General features: G+C 37.3%; 1 protein-coding gene across 1 annotated transcript in view; it reads left to right on the top strand.

The window, feature by feature from the left end:
- The window catches only part of RC3H2 (ring finger and CCCH-type domains 2), a 52,230-nt gene that overhangs the window by 23,479 nt on the left and 5,659 nt on the right, over positions 1–23,092 (top strand). Inside the window, exons 6-20 of the mRNA XM_081238241.1 lie at positions 3,398–3,598; positions 4,065–4,197; positions 4,310–4,428; positions 6,167–6,279; positions 12,914–13,222; positions 16,906–17,120; positions 17,798–18,231; positions 18,822–18,992; positions 20,373–20,519; positions 20,845–21,058; positions 21,298–21,382; positions 21,946–22,027; positions 22,126–22,260; positions 22,514–22,621; positions 22,719–22,867. Coding sequence (XP_081094367.1) covers positions 3,398–3,598; positions 4,065–4,197; positions 4,310–4,428; positions 6,167–6,279; positions 12,914–13,222; positions 16,906–17,120; positions 17,798–18,231; positions 18,822–18,992; positions 20,373–20,519; positions 20,845–21,058; positions 21,298–21,382; positions 21,946–22,027; positions 22,126–22,260; positions 22,514–22,621; positions 22,719–22,867 — 2,615 coding nt within the window. The remainder of the gene's footprint in view (positions 1–3,397; positions 3,599–4,064; positions 4,198–4,309; positions 4,429–6,166; positions 6,280–12,913; positions 13,223–16,905; positions 17,121–17,797; positions 18,232–18,821; positions 18,993–20,372; positions 20,520–20,844; positions 21,059–21,297; positions 21,383–21,945; positions 22,028–22,125; positions 22,261–22,513; positions 22,622–22,718; positions 22,868–23,092) is intronic.

The following is a 23,092-nucleotide window of genomic DNA, read 5'->3' on the forward strand; positions in this document are numbered from 1 at the left end:
ACCAGTGAGGTGGTCTAGGGAGATTTTCGTTTCCTGATGAGAAAATCATCAGTTTGAATAGTTTGAACTATTTGTTCAATCTAAGTTTCAGAGCCTGTACTAGGCCTAGGTATTCTAAATTCTAACCAGGTATCAAATTTCATTGTGGCCATTAGCAAGTTTTAATGGTTCAGAAATAAGTGTATATCATTTATTGTGGAAATTATCTAGCCACATACCTGCATGTTTAGATAATTAGACAGTTACTAGGACATGTGAAACTCTACCTTTTGAATTTATGTTTTTTATCACTTAAGTATAGATTAAAGCTATAAAAATACCCTAATAATTTTTGTGGTGGCAGAAAATTTCTTAATCATCACCCATAGCACTAATGTTTGCCTAACCATCATGTCCCTCTTCTACTTAAAAGTCCTCAGTGGTTTCCCATTCCCTACAGGATAGTATAGTCATACCTCAGATATTGCAGGTTCTGTTCCATACCACTGCAATAAGGCGAATATAGCAATAAAGCGAGTCATAAATTTTTGGGCTTCCCAGTATATATAAAAGTTATGTTTACACTATACTGTAGTCTATTGTGTGCAATATCATGATGCCAAAAATGTATGTACTTTAATTAAAAAATACTTTATTGCTAAAAAATGCTAACCATCATCTGAGCCTTCAGCAAGTCGTAGTCTTTGTTGGTGGAGAGTCTTAACTCAGTGTTGATGGCTGCTGACTGATCAGGGTGGTGGTTGCTGAAGGTTGGGGTGTTTATGGCAATTTCTTAAAATAAGACAACAGTGAAGTTTGCCCCACTGATTGACTCTTCCTTTCACAAATGATTTCTCTGTAGCATGCAATGCTGTTTGATAGTATTTTACCCACAGCAAAACTTCTTTCAAATTGGAGTCAATCCTCTCAAACCTCACTGCTGCTTTATCAACTAAATTTATGTGATATTCTAAATCTTTTGTTATCATTTCAACAGTCTTCACAGCATCTTCACCGTTCCATCTCAAGAAACCATTTTCTTTGCTCATGCATAAGAAGCAACTCCTCAACCATTAAAGGTTTATCATGAGATTGCAGCAATTCAGTCACATATTTAGGCTCCACTTCAATTCTCGTTCTCTTGCTGTTTCCACCACATCTGCAGTTACTTCCTCCACTGAAGTCTTGAACCCTTCAAAGTCATCCATGAGGGCTGGAATCATCTTCCTCCAAACTCCTGTTAATGTTGATATTTTAACCTCTTTCTGTGAATCACGAATGTTCTTAGTGGCATCTAGAATGGGTGAATCCTTTCCAACTGGTTTTCAGTTTTCTTTGCCCAGATCCATCAAAGGAATTACTATCTATGGCAGCTCTAGCCTTATAAAATGTATCTCTTAACTAATAAGACTTGAAAGTCAGAATTACTCCTTGATCCATGGGCTGCAGAATGGATGTTATGTTAGCAGGCATGAAAACAACATTAATCTCATTGTATATCTCCATTGGAGCGCTTGAGTGACCAGGTGCATTGTCAACGAGCAGTAATATTTTGAAAGGAATCTTTTTTTCTAAGCAGTAGGTCTCATCAGTGGGCTTAAAATATCTAGTCAACCATATTGTAAGCAGATGTGCTGTCATTTGGGCTTTGTTGTTCCATTTCTAGAGTACAGGCAGAGTAGATTTAGCGTAGTTCTTAAGGGCCCTAGCTAGGATTTTTGGAAAGGTAAATGAAGATTGCCTTCAATTTAATGTCACCAGCTGCATTAGCTCCCAACAGGAGAAGCTTTGAAGCTCTGAAGACAGGCACTGACTTCTCCTCTCTAGCTATGAAAGTCCTAGATAGCGTCTTCTTCCAATACAGGACTGTTTCATTTACATTGAAAAATCTGTGCTTTAGTGTAGCCTCTTTCATTAATTATCTTAGCTAGATCTTCTGTATAACTTGCTGCAGTTTCTACATTAGCACTTATGGCAGTTTCTACGTTAGCACTTCCGGCTTGCTTCATCTTATAATTTTATGTTACAGAGTCGGCTTCTTTCCTTAAACCTCATGAACCAACCACTGCTAGCTTCAGACTTTTCTTCTGCAGTTTCCTCATGTCTCTCAGCCTTCAGAGAATTAAGGGGAGTTAGGACCTTGCTGTGGATTAGGCTTTGGCTTAAGGGAATGTTGTGGCTGGTTTGATCTTCTATCCAAACCAATAAAACTTTCTCCATATCAGCATATCAGCTTTCTTATCATTTGTGTGTTCACTGGAGTAGTGCTTTTAATTTCCTTTAAGAACTTCTCCTTTGCATTCACCACTTGGCTAGCTCTTGGCACAAGAGGCGAGGTTTCAGCCTGTCTTGGCTTTCAACATGCCTTCCTCACTAAGCTTAATCATTTCTAGCTTTTGATTTAAAGTGAGAGATGTGACTCTTCCTTTCACTTGAAGCCCATTGTGGGGCTATTAACTGGCTTACTTTCAATATTGTTGTGTCTCAGGGAATAGGGAGACCTGAGGAGAGGGAAAGAGGCAGGGGAACACCGGTTGATGGAGCAGTCAGAACACACATTTATCAATTAAGTTCATCTTTTATGGATGTGGTTCATGGCGCCCCAAAACAACAATAGTAACATAAAATATCATTGATCACAGATCACCATAACAAAAGTAATAATAATGAAGTTTGAAATATCGCAAAAATTAACCAAAATGTAACACAGAAACATGAAGTGAGTAAATGCTGTTGGAAAAATGGCGCCAATAGATTTGCTTGACACAGAGTTGTCACAGACCTTCGGTTTGTAAAAGACGCAGTACCTATCGGTGAAGCACAATAAATTAAATGCAATAAAACAAATTGTGCCTGTCCCCAAATTTCTCACCATAGTATACAAGGCCCTCTGTGATTCTTCTCCAGCCTACATCTTAGCCTTTAATTCCACGTGCTCTGCTCGTTCATGTTTCTGTTTACCACTTGCTACTCTTTTTAGAATTCTGTTCCTCACCCTTCTTTGCCTGGGGAACTCCTATTCATTCTTCAGGACTCAGTTCATGTAGCCTTCTGCCGGGGGAAGCCTTCCCTGATACTCACCCTTCCCTCCCCAACCTGTCAGATTTAATTGCCTTTCCTTTATGTTGCCATAGAGTCTTACAATAGCACTTACACTATAACTTTCTATTTACAAGTTTCTTCCCTACCACCTGCTGAGCTCATTGAAGGAAGGCAGAACTTATGTATTAGGTTTTGTAAGTTCTGCTTTGTTCCAAAAAGAATTTGTGGTGAGGACATTATTTTCTTTGTACCTTCTTCCTGTAGTATCTGATAGGCTATAGGTACCTCCCCCATCTAAAAAAAGGAAAAAGTTGTTTGGGGAAGGAGGAAGAGCAGAGTAATTCTGATGGGTTTTTCTCTCCTTTCTATTTTTTAGGTTACCAAAAGGGATGAAGACTCTTCCCTGATGCAGCTAAAGGAGGAATTTCGGAGTTACGAGGCTTTACGCAGAGAACATGACGCCCAAATTGTTCATATTGCTATGGAAGCAGGACTCCGTATTTCACCTGAGCAGTGGTCTTCACTTCTGTATGGTGACTTGGCGCATAAATCACACATGCAGTCTATCATTGATAAGGTTTGTGAAATTAGAGACGCTGATTTTATATCATTCTGCTACATTGAAGAGTATTTGAATCTTCTGAAGGGAGTAAAGAGACAACCAATTGGAGATTCCTGTTTTTACATATAAGACTCTTATAAATATCTTTATTTTTTATTATTTTCTAACTTTAAAAATAAACTAAGGGGGGCAACAGGGAAGCAAATACAGGATGTTAGCATAAAAGCAGCCTGGCTAACCAAGTCTGTCATTTATCTATATTCTGACACCAGATAGCTAATAAATAAGTTTTCTAAGTGTCTAATGATGAATTTCATAGGGCAGATTCTGAGGTGACAATTTAATTCATCATTGATACTCCTACTATGGAATCTGAAGACACTTGAAAACCTATTCAGTATGTTGACTGAATGAAAGCATTTGAATATAGACAGGTCATAAAAACCAGAGTAAAAACCATTCTGTTTTCTTTTTGTGTTAGCTGCAGTCTCCAGAATCATTTGCAAAGAGTGTTCAGGAATTGACAATTGTTTTGCAACGAACAGGTGACCCAGCTAACTTAAATAGACTGAGGCCTCATTTAGAGCTTCTTGCAAACATAGACCCTAATCCAGGTATGTGACAAAATAATTACGTATACTTTTTCTACCTTTGAGGTAAATAACACAAGAGACTTACTGCTAACAAATTCTTTTCCTCATCCCATCCCCTTGGTGGACTATACAGATGCTGTTTCACCAACTTGGGAGCAGCTAGAAAATGCAATGGTAGCTGTTAAAACAGTGGTTCATGGCCTTGTGGACTTCATACAAAATTATAGTAGAAAAGGCCATGAGACACCTCAGGTAAGCACATTTATTGCACTTCTGACTGCTGTTAATTTTTTTTTTTTTTTTTTTTTTTGCGGTACGCGGGCCTCTCACTGTTGTGGCCTCTCCCGTTGTGGAGCACAGGCTCCGGACGCGCAGGCTCAGCGGCCATGGCTCACGGGCCTAGCTACTCCGCGGCATGTGGGATCTTCCCGGACCGGGGCACGAACCCGTGTCCCCTGCATCGGCAGGGGGACTCTCAACCAGTACGCCACCAAGGAAGCCCTGCTCTTAAATTTTTAACAGAGCACCCTGAACATCTTAACAAGCTGTTTGGTTAATGGACTCTTTATGTGACTCCACTCTCACATAAGTTTTTATTGTCTCTCTTCTTTTGAAAGAAACCCAAGTTTTAGTGCACCTGATAAATAATTCATAGTACAGCAGCAGTTTGAGGCGTATCTTGAATATGAGTTTACTGCAGGTTTTTTTGACCAATTCTATAGATCTGATTCCTTCCAAATATTTTGCCTAAATTTTCTTCTAATGTGGGGAAATTGTCACTTTTTTCTCCTTTGCTGCCATACCAATGAATTCATGTTTGTATATGTGTGGAAGTAAATAAATAAGTATTTTCAGTGTACTTTTGAAGGAATTATTTCAGGTAAAATCCTTCATTCTAGTAATAATGTCCATTTATTAAATCACTATGAGCCAGTCCCTATGTTCAGTATTTTACATATATTATTTCTAATCATCACAGCCACCTGCAAGCTAATTGCTGTTCCCAAGCTGAAGTTTAAAGAGGTTAAATAACATATGTAAGGTCATGGTGGCAGTAAGTGACAACTGGTATCAAATCTACTCCAAAGTGATCTTTCCACTCTCCTGTCCTTTTTCTTTTTTTTTTTTTTGTGGTACGCGGACCTCTCACTGTTGTGGCCTCTCCCGTTGCGGAGCACAGGCTCCAGACGCGCAGGCTCAGCGGCCACGGCTCACGGGCCTAGCCGCTCCACGGCATGTGGGATCCTCCTGGACCGGGGCACGAACCCGTGTCCCCTGCATCAGCAGGCGGTCTCTCAACCACTGGGCCACCAGGGAAGCCCTCTCCTGTCCTTTTTCTATTAGAAGATATTATAATGTTCAAATCTTAACTGAAAGATGAATGTTTCATATTTATTAAGGTCATAGAAATAAGGTCATAGAAATAACAATGACATCTTAGATTTTGATGCAAATTATAGCAGTTATGATGATGTTTTTATATTTTGCCTCATTATTTGTATGAACTTAGCTCCAAGCCTTAGAAGAAAGTTGTACTCTCAAATTGACAAATAAATTAGTATTTCTTAATTTTTAACTTCTGGGGTAAGTTGTATTCTCCCTTTTCCTGAGAACATTTAAGTGGACAAAGCTTATGACTTTTTTAATGCTTTTTGAAATTGGTTGCTTGATTTGGGTATCATAATTTTAAGACAGCAATGAATTGATGAGAAAATCTTTTATTTCCGTGGGCATTTTGTTGCCTGACAAATAAGTAACATAACATTTGAACCAGTTCCAGATAATCCTCAGAAGGAATATCTAAAATGCCAACTCAGGGTTATGCCACGTAACTCATAACAGGAAACAATGCAGTGGTAGTTGTGTCAGCACAAGAATTACTTATCTAACGTGAAAAAGAATTAAAGGTGTAATCATAAAATTCTGGAGTCCCAAGAGTGAGTGACAACTGGAATCTTCACTTTTCCAAACATTGATTTTCTTTTCATAGCCTCAGCCAAACAGCAAATATAAGACTAGCATGTGCCGAGATTTGCGACAGCAAGGAGGGTGTCCACGAGGAACAAATTGTACTTTTGCCCATTCTCAGGAAGAGCTTGAAAAGTAAGTTAGGAGAACTCTCTTTTATTTGGGATTAATTTTTGGTCATTATGAAAGTGTTATATAGAGTCTTAAAGTTTGTGATGAGTTTCAAAGATGCAATCAAGTTTGCATTGTGGAAGACTTTAGATTGAAAAATAACCTTTTCTTTTGAAACCACACCTTGTTGCTTCTGGCAGCATGGTTAACCTAATAAGTGATTTAGAACCTTATTCAGGTGTCATATTTTAGACCATTGTATATCTGGCATCCATGTTTCTACTAAACACCTGTGCAGAATGAAAGTATTCTTATGTTCACTTGCTCAGGTTCCGTTGAAGGTAACAGCTGAGTCCCAGGTAAAATGGTAAAGCAGATACATTTTCTTTTTATGGTTGTTGGTCTTTTTAACATTCTTTTTTCTGTCTTCTTTTCCCTTTCGCTTGTCCTGTGGGTAATCCCTTTTTCTGTGTCCATTTACCCCAGACATAAAAGTAAATGGATAGAAGCTGTAATATGTGTTTTCCAAGTGTTTGTTACTTTGTTTTTTAACCAAAACATTCATTGAGATCTCACCAAAAATGGATTCCAGCCTTTCTACTGAATAACTGGTCTTTCTATCAACTCTTAATGGACATCTCTCTTTTGTTTTTAGACACTTGAAACCCAATATGAGCTAATCTTCTCCTCTTGTACATCTTTTCTTGTATACATCTTCCATCTGCTCTCCCCAAGTGTACGCTGTCCAGCCAGTTGTACGTGCCATGTTACAGGAATCATCTTTGCCAGCCCCTTCACCTGCTTGTCTTAGTCACCAAGTGCCCTCAGTTCACCTTCCTATATATTTCTTGACTCTTCCTTTTTCTTTCTATCCTTACAGTCTAAGCTGTCATCCCCTTTTCTTGATCCATAGTTGCCTCCTAACTAGTCATCTTACAGCTATGGTTGCCCACCCCCAATCCCATTATTCCCCACAAAATAGGGAGAACTTTACACATAAGGCTCATTGCAGGTAATGAGACTTGGACACCCCTGTGGATAAACATATAAAATCTACTCTGTGGCCCGCAAGACTCTGCGTCATCTAGTTTGTGCTTACCTTTTTTATCTCATCTCACAACGCTCCCTAATTTTATTGTATACTCAAGCCACGCTGACCGTTTGTCAGTGCCATGCTCGTTCCCACCTGAAGTCTTTTATATAATGTGGTTCCTTCTAGCCTTGCCTTGGGAGCTTTCCCTGTGCCTAGCTCATCCTTTCTTTTTCAGGGGCATCCCCCCAGTATTTCATACTAAGCCAGGTTCCTCTTTTTCCTGCTTGTCAAAATTATAATTAACTTACGGGGTCTGTCTTGGGGGTTGACAAACTTTTCTGTAGATGCAGATAGTGAATGTTTTCAGCTTGGTGAACCATTCATTGATCTCTGTCAACCACTCTACTCTGCCACTGTAGCAAAAAAAGCCACCATAGACAATGCATAAAATGGGCATGGCTTTAAACTTTATTTACAAAAACAAGCAACTTTCACCCATAGGTGATAGTTTGCTGACCCCTGATCTATTTATTGAATGTTTGTCTGCCTTACTGAAGTGTAAGGTCCATGGACTATATCCATCTTGTTTATTATTGTCTCCTCTTTTCAGTGGCTAGCACTGGGCCCTGCACATGATGAGCTCTACAGCAACAGCAGTGTGATAGAAGATAAATGTGTGTGCATTAAAAAGAAGAGCAGAAACATGCTTCCCTTCTTACTATCCCCCTGCCTCCCCCAGAGTGGAAGATCCCGGAGAGGCTGCAGGAGTCTTAAGAAAAAAAGGGTGCTGTTTGCATGTAGTCTAGGCAGTTCTATATGATGTATACAGAGTTTTACATCAAGATGATTTTTTAGACTTGAGATATTTTGAGCTTGTCCATACCTAAAGTAGAGCTTTTTAGTTAAAATAGAGCTTTTTAGGGGACCTTGCTTGGGAGCACTTAAAAAAGAGAAGAAACTGTGTGATTTCATTGTCATTCCACTCACAACTGGTGCCCACCTGAAAATCCATTTTACCTCTGACACCTTCAAATTGGCTTCCTGCTCTCCATTTCTAGTGCCTACTTCAGAACTTTATTATTTCTTGCCTGAACTTATAATGGTAGCAGTAAAAATAATAATAGCCAAATTAATCAGTCAAATTTTGTGCCAGGTGCAACATTTAATGTTTCACGTGTTTACCCAATTTGTCCATTCTACTGCTATGTGGCTTTTTTTTTAACTTAATTAATTGATTAATTAATTAATTTATATATTTATTTTTGGCTGTGTTGGGTCTTCGTTGCTGCACGTGGACTTTCTCTAGTTGTGGCGAGCGGGAGCTACTCTTTGTTGCAGTGTGTGTGCTTCTCATTGTGGTGGCTTCTCTTGTTGCAGAGCATGGGTTCTAGGTGCGTGGGCTTCAGTAGTTGTGGCTCGTGGGCTCAGTAGTTGTGGCTCCCGGGCTTCGTTGCTCTGCGGCATGTGGGGTCTTCCTGGACTGGGCTCGAACCCATGTCCCTGCGTTGGCAGGTGGATTCTTAACCACTGCGCCACCAGGGAAGTCCTGCTATGTAGCTTTTTACATGCATCTCCCTATGTCTCAACCAAGATTTTCTTTGACAAATACGGGTTTAATCATGTCCATCTTCTGCTTTAAATTCTTAATTGGTTCCTCAGTATATCACTGGTTCTGGGCCCAATCTTGCTTTCCAGCCTTATTCCACTTTTTGCATTCTTTATTTTTTTAAGGTACATCCAGTTTAATACTATATGAATTCTTTCACTCTTCTTTCCCTTATGCATGTTGGTCACTATATCATATGCTTTCCTCTTCTCTGTTTGGAGAGCTCCTGTTCCTGATTATACTCAGATGGCATCTTCCGTCTGAAAACTTCCCTGACTTCCCAGGCAGTGTTCGTTGCTTTCTTCACTGTGCTGCCATAGTACTGTGTACCTGGTAACTTTATAACTACCAGTTCTCTCACTCTATTGCAATTATTTATTTACTGGTGTGTATTTTCACTGGACTTCATTTATTTTATGGGTTATTCATCTTTATATTTTCTGCACTTAACAGGTATTTGACATGTAAACTCAGGATATTTATGTTGAAAGAGCAAATAATCTATAGTTCATATTTCCAACCAGCTTCACACTCTCTGTTGCTGTTAAATAAAAGAAGAAGAAGAAGAAGGAAAAACAGGGTAATACAAAGCATTAAGGAAATGGAAGATGTCATTATCTCGTTGGTTAAAAAAATGCATGTTGCTACCCAACTCTGGACTTTTTGAGGGTGGAGCCTTTATCTTAGCTCCCATAATGTACCAGAAGGAATTCAGCAAATGTTTGTTTAACTTAAATAAAGTTTATCCCAGCCTGCTTTCTCTACTATACATATCTCTAACCAAACAAATGCCCAGAATCTCTCTTAAGAATATTTGTGTGAATATATTTTAGAATTTAGGGTGTTGGAATCCTGTTCCCCAAAATTGCTGCATTCTGGAGAGTATCAAAAGCCTGAGGTCAACCAGCTCAAGAAATATTTTAAAAAGTGGTTGTTAAGTGCTAGGTACTATTTGAGGTACTTCTAGTGGGGAAAGAAGAACAGTAAACATGTAAACAGACAATTTCAGTTACTGATAAAATGCTATAAAGAAAGTCTGAGGTGGAAACAAGCTTGTCATGTTCAGGAACTAGAAAGAAGACGAGTGTGCCTGGAGAACGAGAAGAATGGCAAAAGATAATGTTGTAGAGGTTAGGCGAGGGCCAGACCATATTGGCTTGGTGGACACTGGCAAGGAGTTTGCATTTTATCTTGGAAGCCATTATAGGGTTTTATTCAAATGGAACAATGAGATTTTAATTTTGTCTTAGAAATGTCGCTCTAGTGTCTGCATGATGTAGACCAGTTAAACTGCTGCAGTGGTCCAGGCATGAGATTAGTAGCTTGGTCCTAGGACTATAGTAATTGAGATGACGAAAAGTAGCCAGATTTGTAATATATTTTGGAAGTAGAGCTGATAGGACTGATAGATCGAATGTGGGGTATAAAGAAAAGAGAAGATCAAGGATGACTCCAAGGTTTGGGGCCTGAATAACTAAGTAATGTCTTTTACTGAAATAGGAAATGCTTGGGGGTAGAAAATCAGTACTCTTGGCCATGTGAAGTTTAAGGATTACTCCACATTCATGAGGCAAATATTTATGGAACACCTAACATGTACCAGGCACTGTGCTGAAGATAGAGAGAGGAATAAGGAACGCAGAATTCTTGCTCTCGTATGGCTTACATTGTAATAGAGAAGATAACATAAACTAAATAAATAGAAAACATAATATCTGGTACTGATTGGCACTATGAAGAAAAATAACAAGGTAAGGAGAAGGAGATTGGGAAAGGGGAGATATTTTAGATAAGATTGTCTGGGAAGGGATCCCAGAGGATATGACATTTAAGCAGACACCTGAATGAAGTGGTGATGCACTAGAGAAGAAAAGATAATTATAGGAGTGAAGTCTTTGAGAAGGCAAATGGGCTTGGGACCTGGGGTGCAAGTGGAAAGATTGGCCTGAGTTAGGAATAGGAGCTCTTCCCCTCCTATTTTAGGTGGAGTGTGTAGTTACAGAAGCAGGAAGGTTGGCGGGATTGGTGATGGAAAGATAAGTAATTCTTCTCTGGTGTCATCCGTTTTCTCTGTGAAGTGGGAGGCAGCATGATCAGCTGTGGCGGGGCTCTGGCGAATGGAAGGGAAAAGGATGTTAGAGATAGGAAAGTGAATTTAGTAGAGAAGTGTATTAATGTAGTGCTTAGCCATTTTAAATACTTGATCATGATTTTGAAGAGAGTTTAGTCAGCATGATTGCATGATTTTTCTCTAGCAGCATTCACCTACTTGAGCAGACACAGAATAAGAGAATAAGCAACAGATTGGATTGGGGTTTTACCAGGTGAGTTCAACAGGGTAATTGGACCAAGGGAGTTAAAGGTATTTACAAGGGAGGAATTAATGGTAGATAATGGATTCTAAGCTGGGTAAGGCAGGGAGCCAATACTTGAGGGAGCTCATGGATGACTTTAAAAGAATAGGAAGTAATTGGCTTTTTCAACTGTGAGGTCCAGATTCCAAGCCTAAGTCTTTAGCTGCCTAGATGCCAGGAGTCGAGTATGTATCCCTGTTTGTCCCTTACTTTACCTTACTCCTCTCTTTTAAGAGACTCACAATTAAAACTTTATTTTTTGCCTGCCAGAGCAATCTTAAGGATATTTGAAATTTATCCTTTGAGAATGGAAAGCAAGGAGCAGCTGGGCATTTTGTGCAAGAACCTTTGAAGTGAAGAATGAAGAGCAGGTTTCAGAGTAGTGTATTGAGGAAAGCACTGGCCTCTCCATGCCACCAAACTGCCTTTCTAAAATATAGGTCTGCTCATAACCCTCATTCTTCAAGAAGTAATCATTGGTTCCCCAGATCTATAAGATGACATATATAAGCTGGCCATAACCTGTGGTTTTTTTGAACTTCATGTTCTATCACTCCACCTTTAGCCAGTCTCATCTGGGAATACTTGTCTTTACTGAGCTTTGCTGCTTCTGTCAGTGTGTGTGTATGAATGAGATGGGGAGAATTGAATGATGAAGCTGTTTATAGATACTGGAGGACTAAAAGGGAAACTGTTGTGAAGGCATTGCTCATCACTAACACTGTTTGTATTTAATTAGCATATGTTTGGTTATATATAACATTAATATCAGATTAATTTAGGTATATGTAATTATGAACCCGTATGTGCGTAGTCGTCTTTCTATTCCTATAACATAGTTGTTCATCACTTTAAAATATTGGAGGGAACACTGACTAGGACTACATTGTAATGAAATTTTTGTTGTATGACTGGAAATAAATTTTCTTAAATGGAATCGAAGATCAGGTTGCTTCATATATTAGAGTATTATATCTGACCACCATAAATAAAACCCTGAATTTAATATCAGAAAATATCTTTAATCCTTTTACTTTTTGCTTTAGTCATAAACTAATCTGAAAAATAGAATACTAAATTTCTATATTTTGATGTAATGTTTAAGAATGAGTTTTGGGTTTTTTTTTAATCTCTTTAAAATTATATGATGCCTTAACAATTTGGTAACAGAATTCTTTCAACTCTTGCATACCTTTTCATTCTACATTCCCAAATAAATTTGGTATGGTTACTTTCATTTTTATATCGTGTACTTTCTATTCCAATTGTACAAAATTTTCAAGATCTCTTCCCACTCTCTCAAAATAGTTTTTTGAATACATTTGTACTTTTCTTGCTACATTAATTATGTGTCTACATACATAAGTATTGTGTGTACATATATATATTGTATATGGCAGATACATTTTCATGTGGCTATCATAGCAGAGTTTGATGTAGACTGTATTTGATATTTAGCTGAAGAAACTTTTTTTTTAACATCTTTATTGGAGTATAATTGCTTTACAATGGTGTGTTAGTTTCTGAAGAAACCTGTTTTTCAAAGTTGTTCTTCCTTTTAACATTTTTTCCTATTGCTCCCTCCCCCTTTTTTTTTTTTTTTTTTTTTACTTAGGGTAAGATTTAGTGAAATATTTACTGATATGTTTATTGTTTTTGAAACAGGTATCGATTAAGGAACAAAAAGATCAATGCAACTGTAAGAACGTTTCCTCTTCTAAATAAAGTTGGTGTAAACAACACTGTCACAACCACAGCCGGAAATGTCATTTCTGTCATAGGAAGTACTGAAACAACGGGGAAAATTGTTCCAAGTACAAATGGAATTTCAAATGCAGAAAACAGTGTTTCCCAGCTAATTCCACGTAGTACTGACAGTACATTAAGAGCTCTGGAGACTGTGAAGAAAGTGGGGAAGGTTGGCACTAATGGTCAGAATGCTGCTGGGCCTTCTGCAGAGTCTGTAACTGAAAAGTAAGTATTAGGTAAAAATGTTTAACGTGAGTAATTTAGCCTTTTTATAAGTACCTGAGTATTTTTATTTATCCTGAGGAAAAGCAGTTAATCAGAATTTTTATGCAGAATGTTTCATGTAGTAGAAAAAGCACTAAATACCAAAAAAGTTGAGTTCTAGTCCTGGATCTGCAACTGAATAGCTCTGTGGCCTTGGAAATTCACTTCAACTCTGGGTTTTGTTTTCTTCAACTGTAAACTGAAGAGGTTGGACCAGAATTGAGTTTTTCTCACCTTATTTCCTTGAACTTTAGGATTGAGTCCATAGAGGTGCCAAAAAGGAACTAAGTAGAAACCTAAGCAGGTGAGATGCTTGAGCCTCCAGCCTGTTTCAATTAGAACAGTTCCACTTTATGCTCTGTAATGATGTGTAGTTGTTAAGAGGGAAATCTTTAAAGCCAACTCTGGGTTCAAATTCTGGCTCAGTGTTACCCAGCTGTTTGATCTTAGGCCAGTTACTTAATCTGTCTTCCTCAGTTTACTTATCCATAAAATTGGTATAATAATACTACCTGCTTCATATGTTGGTTGTGAGGATTAAATGAGTTAATACTTCAATCTGCTTTGAACAGTGCCTGCCACATAGCACTCACTAAATATCTGCTGCTGTTATTATAACTACCATTATTATTATTACCATTATTGTTGTTTTGGGGTTTCAGCATAAGATTTAATTTGGCGGAAAGGTTTTGGTTCTTTAAGAAAAAAGATTTTAAACTTTCCGATTATCTGAAAAGTTACCTCCACCTCTAATATCTCAGGCTTTTGTATTCTTTTAGCGTCTTAAAATCTGAGCTAAAGCATGTTTAGATTATGTTTCCCATAAATAGTCTGTCGATGTCTATTATATACCTTTTGGGGAAAAAGTGTTATGCTAGGCACATAGTAAATTGCTGGGGATTTCAAATAATTAATGGATAGGTAGACATTTATATTCTTTATTTCTGCAATTATCATGTGATTGGGAAATTTGTTTATCAGAGGATTCTTATAATTTTTCCTCAGAGAGATCTTCGAAGAGATAAATCAGAGAACACTCTCTAGTTTAGCAAATGTTATTTACACACTAATACTGAGCTCTGATTTTGGCACTCTTGAAAATACATGAGAGTGCCGCAACTGAGATCTAACACAGCCAAAAAAAATAAAGAAAATTTTAAAAATAAAGAAAGAAAAAAAAAATAAGATACATGAGATGTATAAGATATCTGTGCATTTAAGAAACTTATGAAGACATAGTTGGGGAGCCAGCATTTACATAAATGAAGCAATATTGGAGTTGGATTAAAGAATAGGAAAATTTTATATTGCTGGGTGAAATATGATAAGATTTAGATAGGTAGGTTGGCACCAGATTATGGAGATCTTGTGTTAAATATATTTAGGAAATGAGCTTTTGAAGGGTTTTGGCAAGGTAAAGTTGTAAAACCATTTTATATTCATAGTGAAATGTTACTCAGCCATTAAAGAATAAGGTACTAGTACATACTACAATATGGATGAACCTTGAAAACATTATATTAAGTGAAAGAAGCTAGATACAAAAGCCACATATTGTAGAATTCCATTTATGTGAATGTCCAGAATACGCATATCCATAGAAGACAGAAAGTAGATTAATAGTTGCTAGGGCTGGGGGACAAGGAGATGGGGAGTGAATGCTAATGAGTACAGGTTTCTTTTAGGGGTGGTAAAAATGTATCAGAATAAGATAGCAGTGATGGTTGCACAGCCTTGGGAATATACCAGAAATCACTGAATTGTACACCTTACAAGGGTAAATATATCTTAGTTTTTAAAAAAATGATGGACTAGAGAAAACAACTTTCAAAAAAGTAAATCTCGGTAAATAAATCATTTATTCATTCAGAAATTATGGATCTTCTACTATGTGCCAAATACCAGGACAGTTGGCATAGTTAATGAAAATGAAGTAGATATACTCCCTGCTTCTAAGAGTCTTCCAGTGTAGTTTGGGAGACAGACATAAACAGGTATCATATAAAATATTCTGAAAGGTACTGTAATGGAGTTGTGTTTCAAGTGTTATTAAAACACAAAAAAATCACAATAATTCTACCTGGAGTTATTGTGGAAGGTTTTTTAGAGGTAAGGTGATGACACCTGAGCCATTCCAAAAGTATGGCTAGTTAGGAAGGAAGGGTCTTGTCTGTAGAAAAAGCAGCACAGGCAAAAGCATGTAGGTAAGAGGGCCTGCTGCAAAGGACAGCCTAGAATCCTAAATTCATCTAGAATCTAGCTGTCTGGCTAGAATGGGACTGAAAGTTAGCTTTTTCCTTAAGTCTGGATTTTTGGGATAGCTTGCATGATTTCATAAGGCTATGAACCTTGTCATGGATTTTGGTACCTTTTTCCTGCAAAGTCTAAGAATTTGTCATTTCAAAGTACTTATCTGAATTTTATGGTATATAACATTCTGCTATGGAGGACCAGATAATCTATGTAAAGCACTTAGAATAGTGCCTGGAATGTGCTCATTAATCGATTAGTGTTACTTATTATTGTTAAGAGGAAATCCTAATCATTTTCCTTGTTGCCTTTATTGAACTTCAAAATATAAGCACAGCACTAAAATATCTTTAAACTCTAAGCCATTTGTACTTACTATTATTATCCACAGTTTCTTATTTTCTGCATTTTAATACACAATTACACATAGAAGTAAACATCTGCTAGACTAATCTCTGCTAGACTTAAAGGCAGCCCATACTCCTTGTTATTTATACTCTTGCTTTAAAAGAGCTTCTCTAGTTTGAGAAAAACCCTCTAATCTAGTTGAGATGCAATGTATTGAATTCCTGCATCATTAACAAGATCTTTTTCTTGCATCACCACATATCTCAGCTCTGCCAAAGTTTGACTTCTTCAGAGGGCCTAAGAAGCCATGGTGAGATCCTCTGGAGCTGATCGCCTGGTGAATCAACAAAGAAAATCCTTTGTGTTTTTTTTTTTTTAAAAAGAAAGCTTGTGTGTTTTGCATCAATTTAATGAGTAACCATTTCATTGGCATTCTGTTCATCTAGCAGATATTTACTGAGTACCTACTACGTGGCAGGAACTTTTCCATTTGTCCAACAAATATTTACTGAGTGCCTCCTGTGTGCCAGAAACTGTTTTAGATCCTGGGCGTGTAGCAGTTAACAAAATGGACAAAAATGGCCTTTCTTCAATAAGTTTACATTTCAGCTAATCTAATGCTTAATATTTAGAGCAGTCCTTCCCTTTACATATGTCTTATTTGTGTCAAAAAATTCAACTGGTAAACTATATTGTTTCTGTTGAGAAGTTATTGAACAGGATTTTTTTTAAACTTCCAGTAGGAAAAATCTTTGTTTAAAGTATGAGTAAAAAGGGACTAGTGGGTCACATCGTGCCTGGGATTTGTTTGCAGTTTTTTGTTTTGTTTTTCACCCTCACCAAAGTATGAGATCTGTTCCTATAATCTTGTGAATTAACAGTGTAAGGTGGTAATGAAATTCATGACCTTATTTGTCACTGTGGAAATACCTGAAGCATTTGCTGTTAGTGGTCACTATAATTTTATGAACCATTCCTACTGAGAAAGACTTTTAACAGTCATAGATAGTGATTTATCATTTGCCCTTGTTAAATTTTCTCTCCAGTAAAATTGGTTCTCCACCCAAGACTCCTGTAAGTAATATAGCGGCTACCTCAGCTGGGCCCACTAATGTTGGAACAGAGCTGAATTCTGTGCCTCCAAAATCCAGCCCATTTATAACTAGAGTACCAGTATATCCTCAGCATTCTGAAAACATTCAGTACTTTCAAGATCCAAGGACTCAGATACCCTTTGAAGTCCCACAGTACCCACAGACAGGTAAGTAATTTTAGACAATTCTAAGAAGAAAACTACAATATAACATTTGTTGTAATAAGTTAGTGAATCATTTATATCTATCTAGAAAATCTACATTAAAAAATTAATCCTTTGGACTATATGACCCCTAAGTTTTCTTCCTGTCCTAAGAATCTATGATTTTACATACCAGTAGTTTTAAGATTCTTATTCCTATGAATCAAATGTAGGGTCCATGGATGAGCTTTAGTGAGTTCTGTATGTCCTCTGAAATAGTATACTAAATGTTTGGTTTATATATACTTAAGTATAATTTTGGAAAGACAATGCACAGCTTATATAGATTGTGAAAGAGGTCTTTAACCTCTGCTCCCCAAAAGGTTAAGAATCAATGATGTAACTAATTACTTAATCTAAAACCTGTGGCAATACATGGCCTAGAAGGAAATTTACCAGCCATCTGTTAATAGCTCATCAAGTGTTTTTAAGGAGCAGTTTAACAAATTATTGAACATTAATGATTTTCATATAGTGGTGTCTTGAAAGCGTGCAGTGTCTTTCTAAACCAGGGGTAACTAAAGTAAAGTTCAAAGCTTATTTTATTTTCCAACATTAAAGGCTGCTTTAGACTTTAAACCATTACAAAATGTTAAATTTTACTAAGATTACATTAAATATTCCTTTTTCCAATTTTCAAGGATACTACCCACCACCTCCAACAGTACCAGCTGGTGTGGCTCCCTGTGTTCCTCGCTTTGTGAGGTCCAGTAATGTTCCAGAGTCCTCCCTCCCACCTGCTTCCATGCCATATGCTGATCATTACAGTACATTTTCGCCTCGAGATCGAATGAATTCTTCTCCTTACCAACCTCCTCCTCCGCAGCCGTATGGACCAGTTCCTCCAGTACCTTCTGGAATGTATGCTCCTGTGTACGACAGCAGGCGCATCTGGCGCCCACCTATGTACCAACGAGATGACATTATTAGAAGCAATTCTTTACCTCCAATGGATGTGATGCACTCGTCTGTGTATCAGACGTCTTTGCGAGAAAGATATAACTCATTAGATGGGTATTATTCAGTGGCTTGTCAGCCACCAAGTGAGCCAAGGACAACTGTGCCTTTACCAAGGGTAAGTGATAATGGAAATAGGAATGCTGATATAGTGTAGTGGTTAAGAGTCTAGAGTCTGGTGTTAGACCATTCAGGTATATATCCTGGCTCCTCCACTTACTTATTGTGTGACTTATGGAATTTTACTTGACTTCTCTATATCAATTTTTTCGTATTTGACGGAAATCATAGTAGTACCTACCTCATAAAGCTGTTGTGAGGATTAAATCAGAAAAAGCAAAGCTCTTAGAATTGGACCTGATGCATATTCATGCTCAATAAATGTTATGTTTGGATACGAAACTGAAGGGAAGGTAAAAAGAAATCTTCAAAATACAAAGACAGGGCCTATTTTTAGTATCCCCACGTATATACATATGATTTTCCTAAACCAGAAAAGTGAGTGCTCAGATTTTACTTTTAACATTTGACTAAATATTAACCCTTTCGTTTAAGTGTATGGAGAATAGGCTAGGGTGACTTCCCTACTGTATTTTTTTTTTTTTGTCCCAACAATATAGTAAATGTTCACATTATTTCCACGGAGCATAGTTAAATTTATTTACCACTCCGTAGATGATTAAGATTGTTTCTTTTATCCCCCCTTAGGAACCTTGTGGTCATTTGAAGACCAGTTGCGAGGAGCAGATAAGAAGAAAGCCAGAGCAGTGGGCACAGTACCACACTCAGAAAGCACCTCTTGTCTCTTCAACTCTTCCTGTGGCAACACAGTCACCAACACCACCTTCTCCTCTATTCAGTGTAGACTTTCGCACTGATGTAAGAAAGGTTTTAATTACTTGATGTTGCAGGGATAGGTCAGACAACTGACTTCAGAGCACTCATTCAAGCCAGGGTTACCTATGTTGGATATTTTGCATTGGTTTGGTGGCAGTTGAGTTTAATTCAATAAACAATGAGTATGTAAGCACTATGGCTAGGCATTGTGATACTCTGAAGACCACTAAATCACAGTCCTTTTTCCACCAAGAATTCAAAAATCTTTCCAGCGGTATAGTTCTCATTATTTTTATGGCTTTTATTAATAATAAGATTTATGTCCACCATTTATTGAGCACCTACTTGTGCCAGGCACTGTATTAAGCAGTTATTTTATTTAATTCTTACAGAATCCTTAGGGGGCAGGTATTACCCATATTTTGCATGTTAGGAATCCTACTCAGAGAAGTTAAGTAATTTGCCCAAGTAGTAAATTCACCCTATAAGTAGCTTGGATTTGAATTCTGGTCTATCTGAGACATTCCTTCCCTACTTCACAAGAGGTGCAGAAATGCCTGCTGTATTATTTATGGTGTTTTAAATCACTGTTAATTATTGTTCTTATCATTTCAAAACAAGTTTTTGTACCAGGATTGTTTTAATGTACCCTGTTTTCAGTACTGTTACATTTAGAGCAAACCATTAATTTTTTTTTGATTCATCTGGTTTATTTCCTATCCCTAGAGATACTAAAATAAAATTTTTTTCTAGTCTTCATTAGGAAAAATTTCAAACATATGCAAAAGTAGAGAGAATAGTAATAAACTCCATGTACCCATTACCCACAATTATCAACTCAGCCCATCTTGTTTCATTTGTACCCCCTCTTCCTACTGGATTATTTTGAAGTAATCCTAGACATCATATTTTTCCATCCATAAATATTGAATTTTTAAAGTAGATCCAAATTTATCTCATCAAACTTGTACTTCTTCAAAGCAGCTAACCATCTTGACAAGAGTGATAAGAATTGCCACTTGCTTAATATAAAAATGTATTTGTATTAATCTGTGTATGTGTATGTGTGTGTTTTCTTTTGCTTTTTTTCATTTTTTAGAGCACTTTTTACCATGCTAGAGGCATGCTATAAATGGTTGCTTGGTCTGTATAGTATCAGTCAGGGGTTCCTTATGATTTCTTAAAGGACAAAGTAAAAAAGAGAAGGCATTCTCTTTTCTATTAATACGTAATATAAATACAAATAATGTAAATACCATTTGTTACTTGTTACAGTTTTTAATATTAGTTATTGAATGTTTACTTGTTCACTATAAAGTGCTGTGAATTCTATAATAGTTACTTTATTTTAGTTACAAGTTTGTAAATTTAACTTTCTTACCAATTGCCTGTGCCTTTTTTTTTTTTTCTTTTTTTAATCAGTTCTCTGAAAGTGTGAGTGGCACAAAATTTGAAGAAGATCATCTTTCCCATTATTCCCCCTGGTCTTGTGGCACCATAGGTTCCTGTATAAATGCTATCGATTCAGAGCCCAGAGATGTAATTGCTAATTCAAATGCTGTGTTAATGGTATGATTTGGGGGGCAAGGGTTGTCGTGCATGTTGACTCAAGTTTTAGAATGACTGAATGCTTTCATCTTCATATCGTTGGTATGTTACTCATCTGTAAGCAGCAGAGTTACATTTAGGTAAGCCTGAAATAAATTGCACTTAATGTTTAAATTATTTGGGCATAGTTGAGTGTTTTAAAGTAGATGTTGGGTTATCATTGAGATATACAGCTAATGTTAAATTTACCAGAAAACTTAATTATGTCTTTTGAAAGCATGTACGTGTATTATTAGCTGAAGTAATTGCCAACAATCTTTTTATTGATTTTCTTTTATTTATGCAGGACCTGGACAGTGGAGATGTTAAGAGAAGAGTGCATTTATTTGAAACTCAGAGAAGGACAAAAGAAGAAGATCCAATAATTCCTTTTAGTGATGGACCTATCATCTCAAAATGGGGTGCAATTTCTAGATCTTCCCGTACAGGTTACCATACCACGGATCCTGTCCAGGCCACTGCTTCCCAAGGAAGTGCGACAAAACCTATCAGCGTATCAGGTGATCCATTTAACTAATACTTCACCTGATATGTTCTAGCACTGTGCTTTTTAATCCTCACTCTGTTAGATACAGAACATTTCTCTTCATTTAACAGCCACAGTAAACTCAGAATTAAATGGCTTAGCCAGGAGAACATGGCTAGTTGGATAAATATGGATTTTTTTGAAAAGTATACATTCACATCTATATCTGATCTTTCGCTTTTCTGATCATGGTTTCTTTCTACATTTCTATAGATTATGTCCCTTATGTCAATGCTGTTGATTCAAGATGGAGTTCATATGGTAATGAAGCTACGTCATCAGCACATTATATTGAACGGTAACGTTATGCTTAATTCTTTAGGATTCTCTATTCTCAGAGTACAGATCCTACTCCCAGTTATTCATGAACTGTGCTTTGCTAGTTTTAGCTATATAACAAAAATTTCTGAAAAAAAGTTTACATTTGGAATAATGACTGAAACTTTCAGGGTTGATCTGTTATGTAAAACATATATAGGACTTCCCTGGTGGTGCAGTGGTTAAGAATCTGCCTGCCAGTGCAGGGGACATGGGTTTGAGCCCAGGTCTGGGAAGATCCCACATGCCGCGGAGCAACTAAGCCTGCGTGCCACAACTACTGAAGCCCGCCTGCCTAGAGCCCGTGCTCCGCAACAAGAGAAGCCACCGCAATGAGAAGCCCGCGCACTGCAACACAGAGTAGCCCCTGCTCGCCACAACTAGAGAAAGCCTGCGCGCAGCAGTGAAGACCCAACGCAACTAAAAATAAATAAATTAATAAATTAAAAAATATATATAATATATAGTCGTTATATAGTCATTACTGCTTTAGTTGGTTCATTTATTTCATTTTTATAACAGTAAACTTATTTTTCTTTAAAGGGACAGATTCGTTGTTACTGATTTATCTGGTCATAGAAAGCATTCCAGTACTGGAGACCTTTTGAGCATTGAACTTCAGCAGGTAGGCTCTGTGTCACTCTGCTTTGAATTTTTTAAAAAAATAGAATGACATTTAAAAGTTATGGATGGAAGCTGACTTTACTTTTTTTTTTCCTCTAGGCCAAGAGTAACTCGTTGCTTCTTCAGAGGGAGGCCAATGCTCTGGCCATGCAACAGAAGTGGAATTCCCTGGACGAAGGCCGTCACCTTACCTTAAATCTTCTAAGCAAGGAAATTGAACTGAGAAATGGAGAGGTAAGGAAACTGAACCTCTCAGCTTCATGCCCAATATATTTGCTGTTTGCTGCTGTTGCATGTTATTTTATGCCATTACTTAGTGCAAAATTTGGCTTTTTCTGGTGGATGAATGCTTTTAAAACTTAAGAGTAGAAATAAAATTGTAGTCCCAGATTTCTTTTTTTAGATCAATCATTGGGACTCCCATTTTAATTTAAAAGGGAAGCCGCAGTTTCCACAGATATGAAATCACCATTTTTCTTAATTACAGAGTGATTATACAGAAGATGCAGCTGATACTAAGCCTGATAGGGATATAGAGTTAGAGCTTTCAGCACTTGATACTGATGAACCTGATGGACAAGGTGAACAGATTGAAGTAAGTACTGCAGTCACACATCTAGGAGGCTTTACTCCATTGGAAATTAAAGTACAGAATACTTTCATACTGAAGGATTAACATTTTATTTTCACAGGAGATCCTGGACATACAGCTTGGTATCAGTTCTCAGAATGATCAGTTACTGAATGGAACAGCGGTAGAAAACGGGCATCCAGTCCAACAACACCAAAAGGAGCCCCTGGAGCAGAAGAGACAGAGTTTAGATGAAGACCATGTGATTCTGTGAGTGTTAGACATAAAATTCATAACCAGTGGGCATAGGGCATGAACAAAAAGAAATAGATGCATTGTTAAATTCATTTTTGGTTTTATCCTATGAGGGGAAGACCTTACGTAATAAGGCAATGATTTGGTCAGTCTAGATTTTTAGGAGAGGAGAACTAAATTTGAACTAACCAAGTGGTCCATTTTAGTAGCCTAAAACTTGCTTTTGGTTGGGATAAAAGT

Source organism: Mesoplodon bidens (assembly GCF_964165515.1).
Source record: "Mesoplodon bidens genome assembly, chromosome: 6".
NCBI classification, from domain to species: Eukaryota; Metazoa; Chordata; class Mammalia; order Artiodactyla; family Ziphiidae; genus Mesoplodon; species Mesoplodon bidens.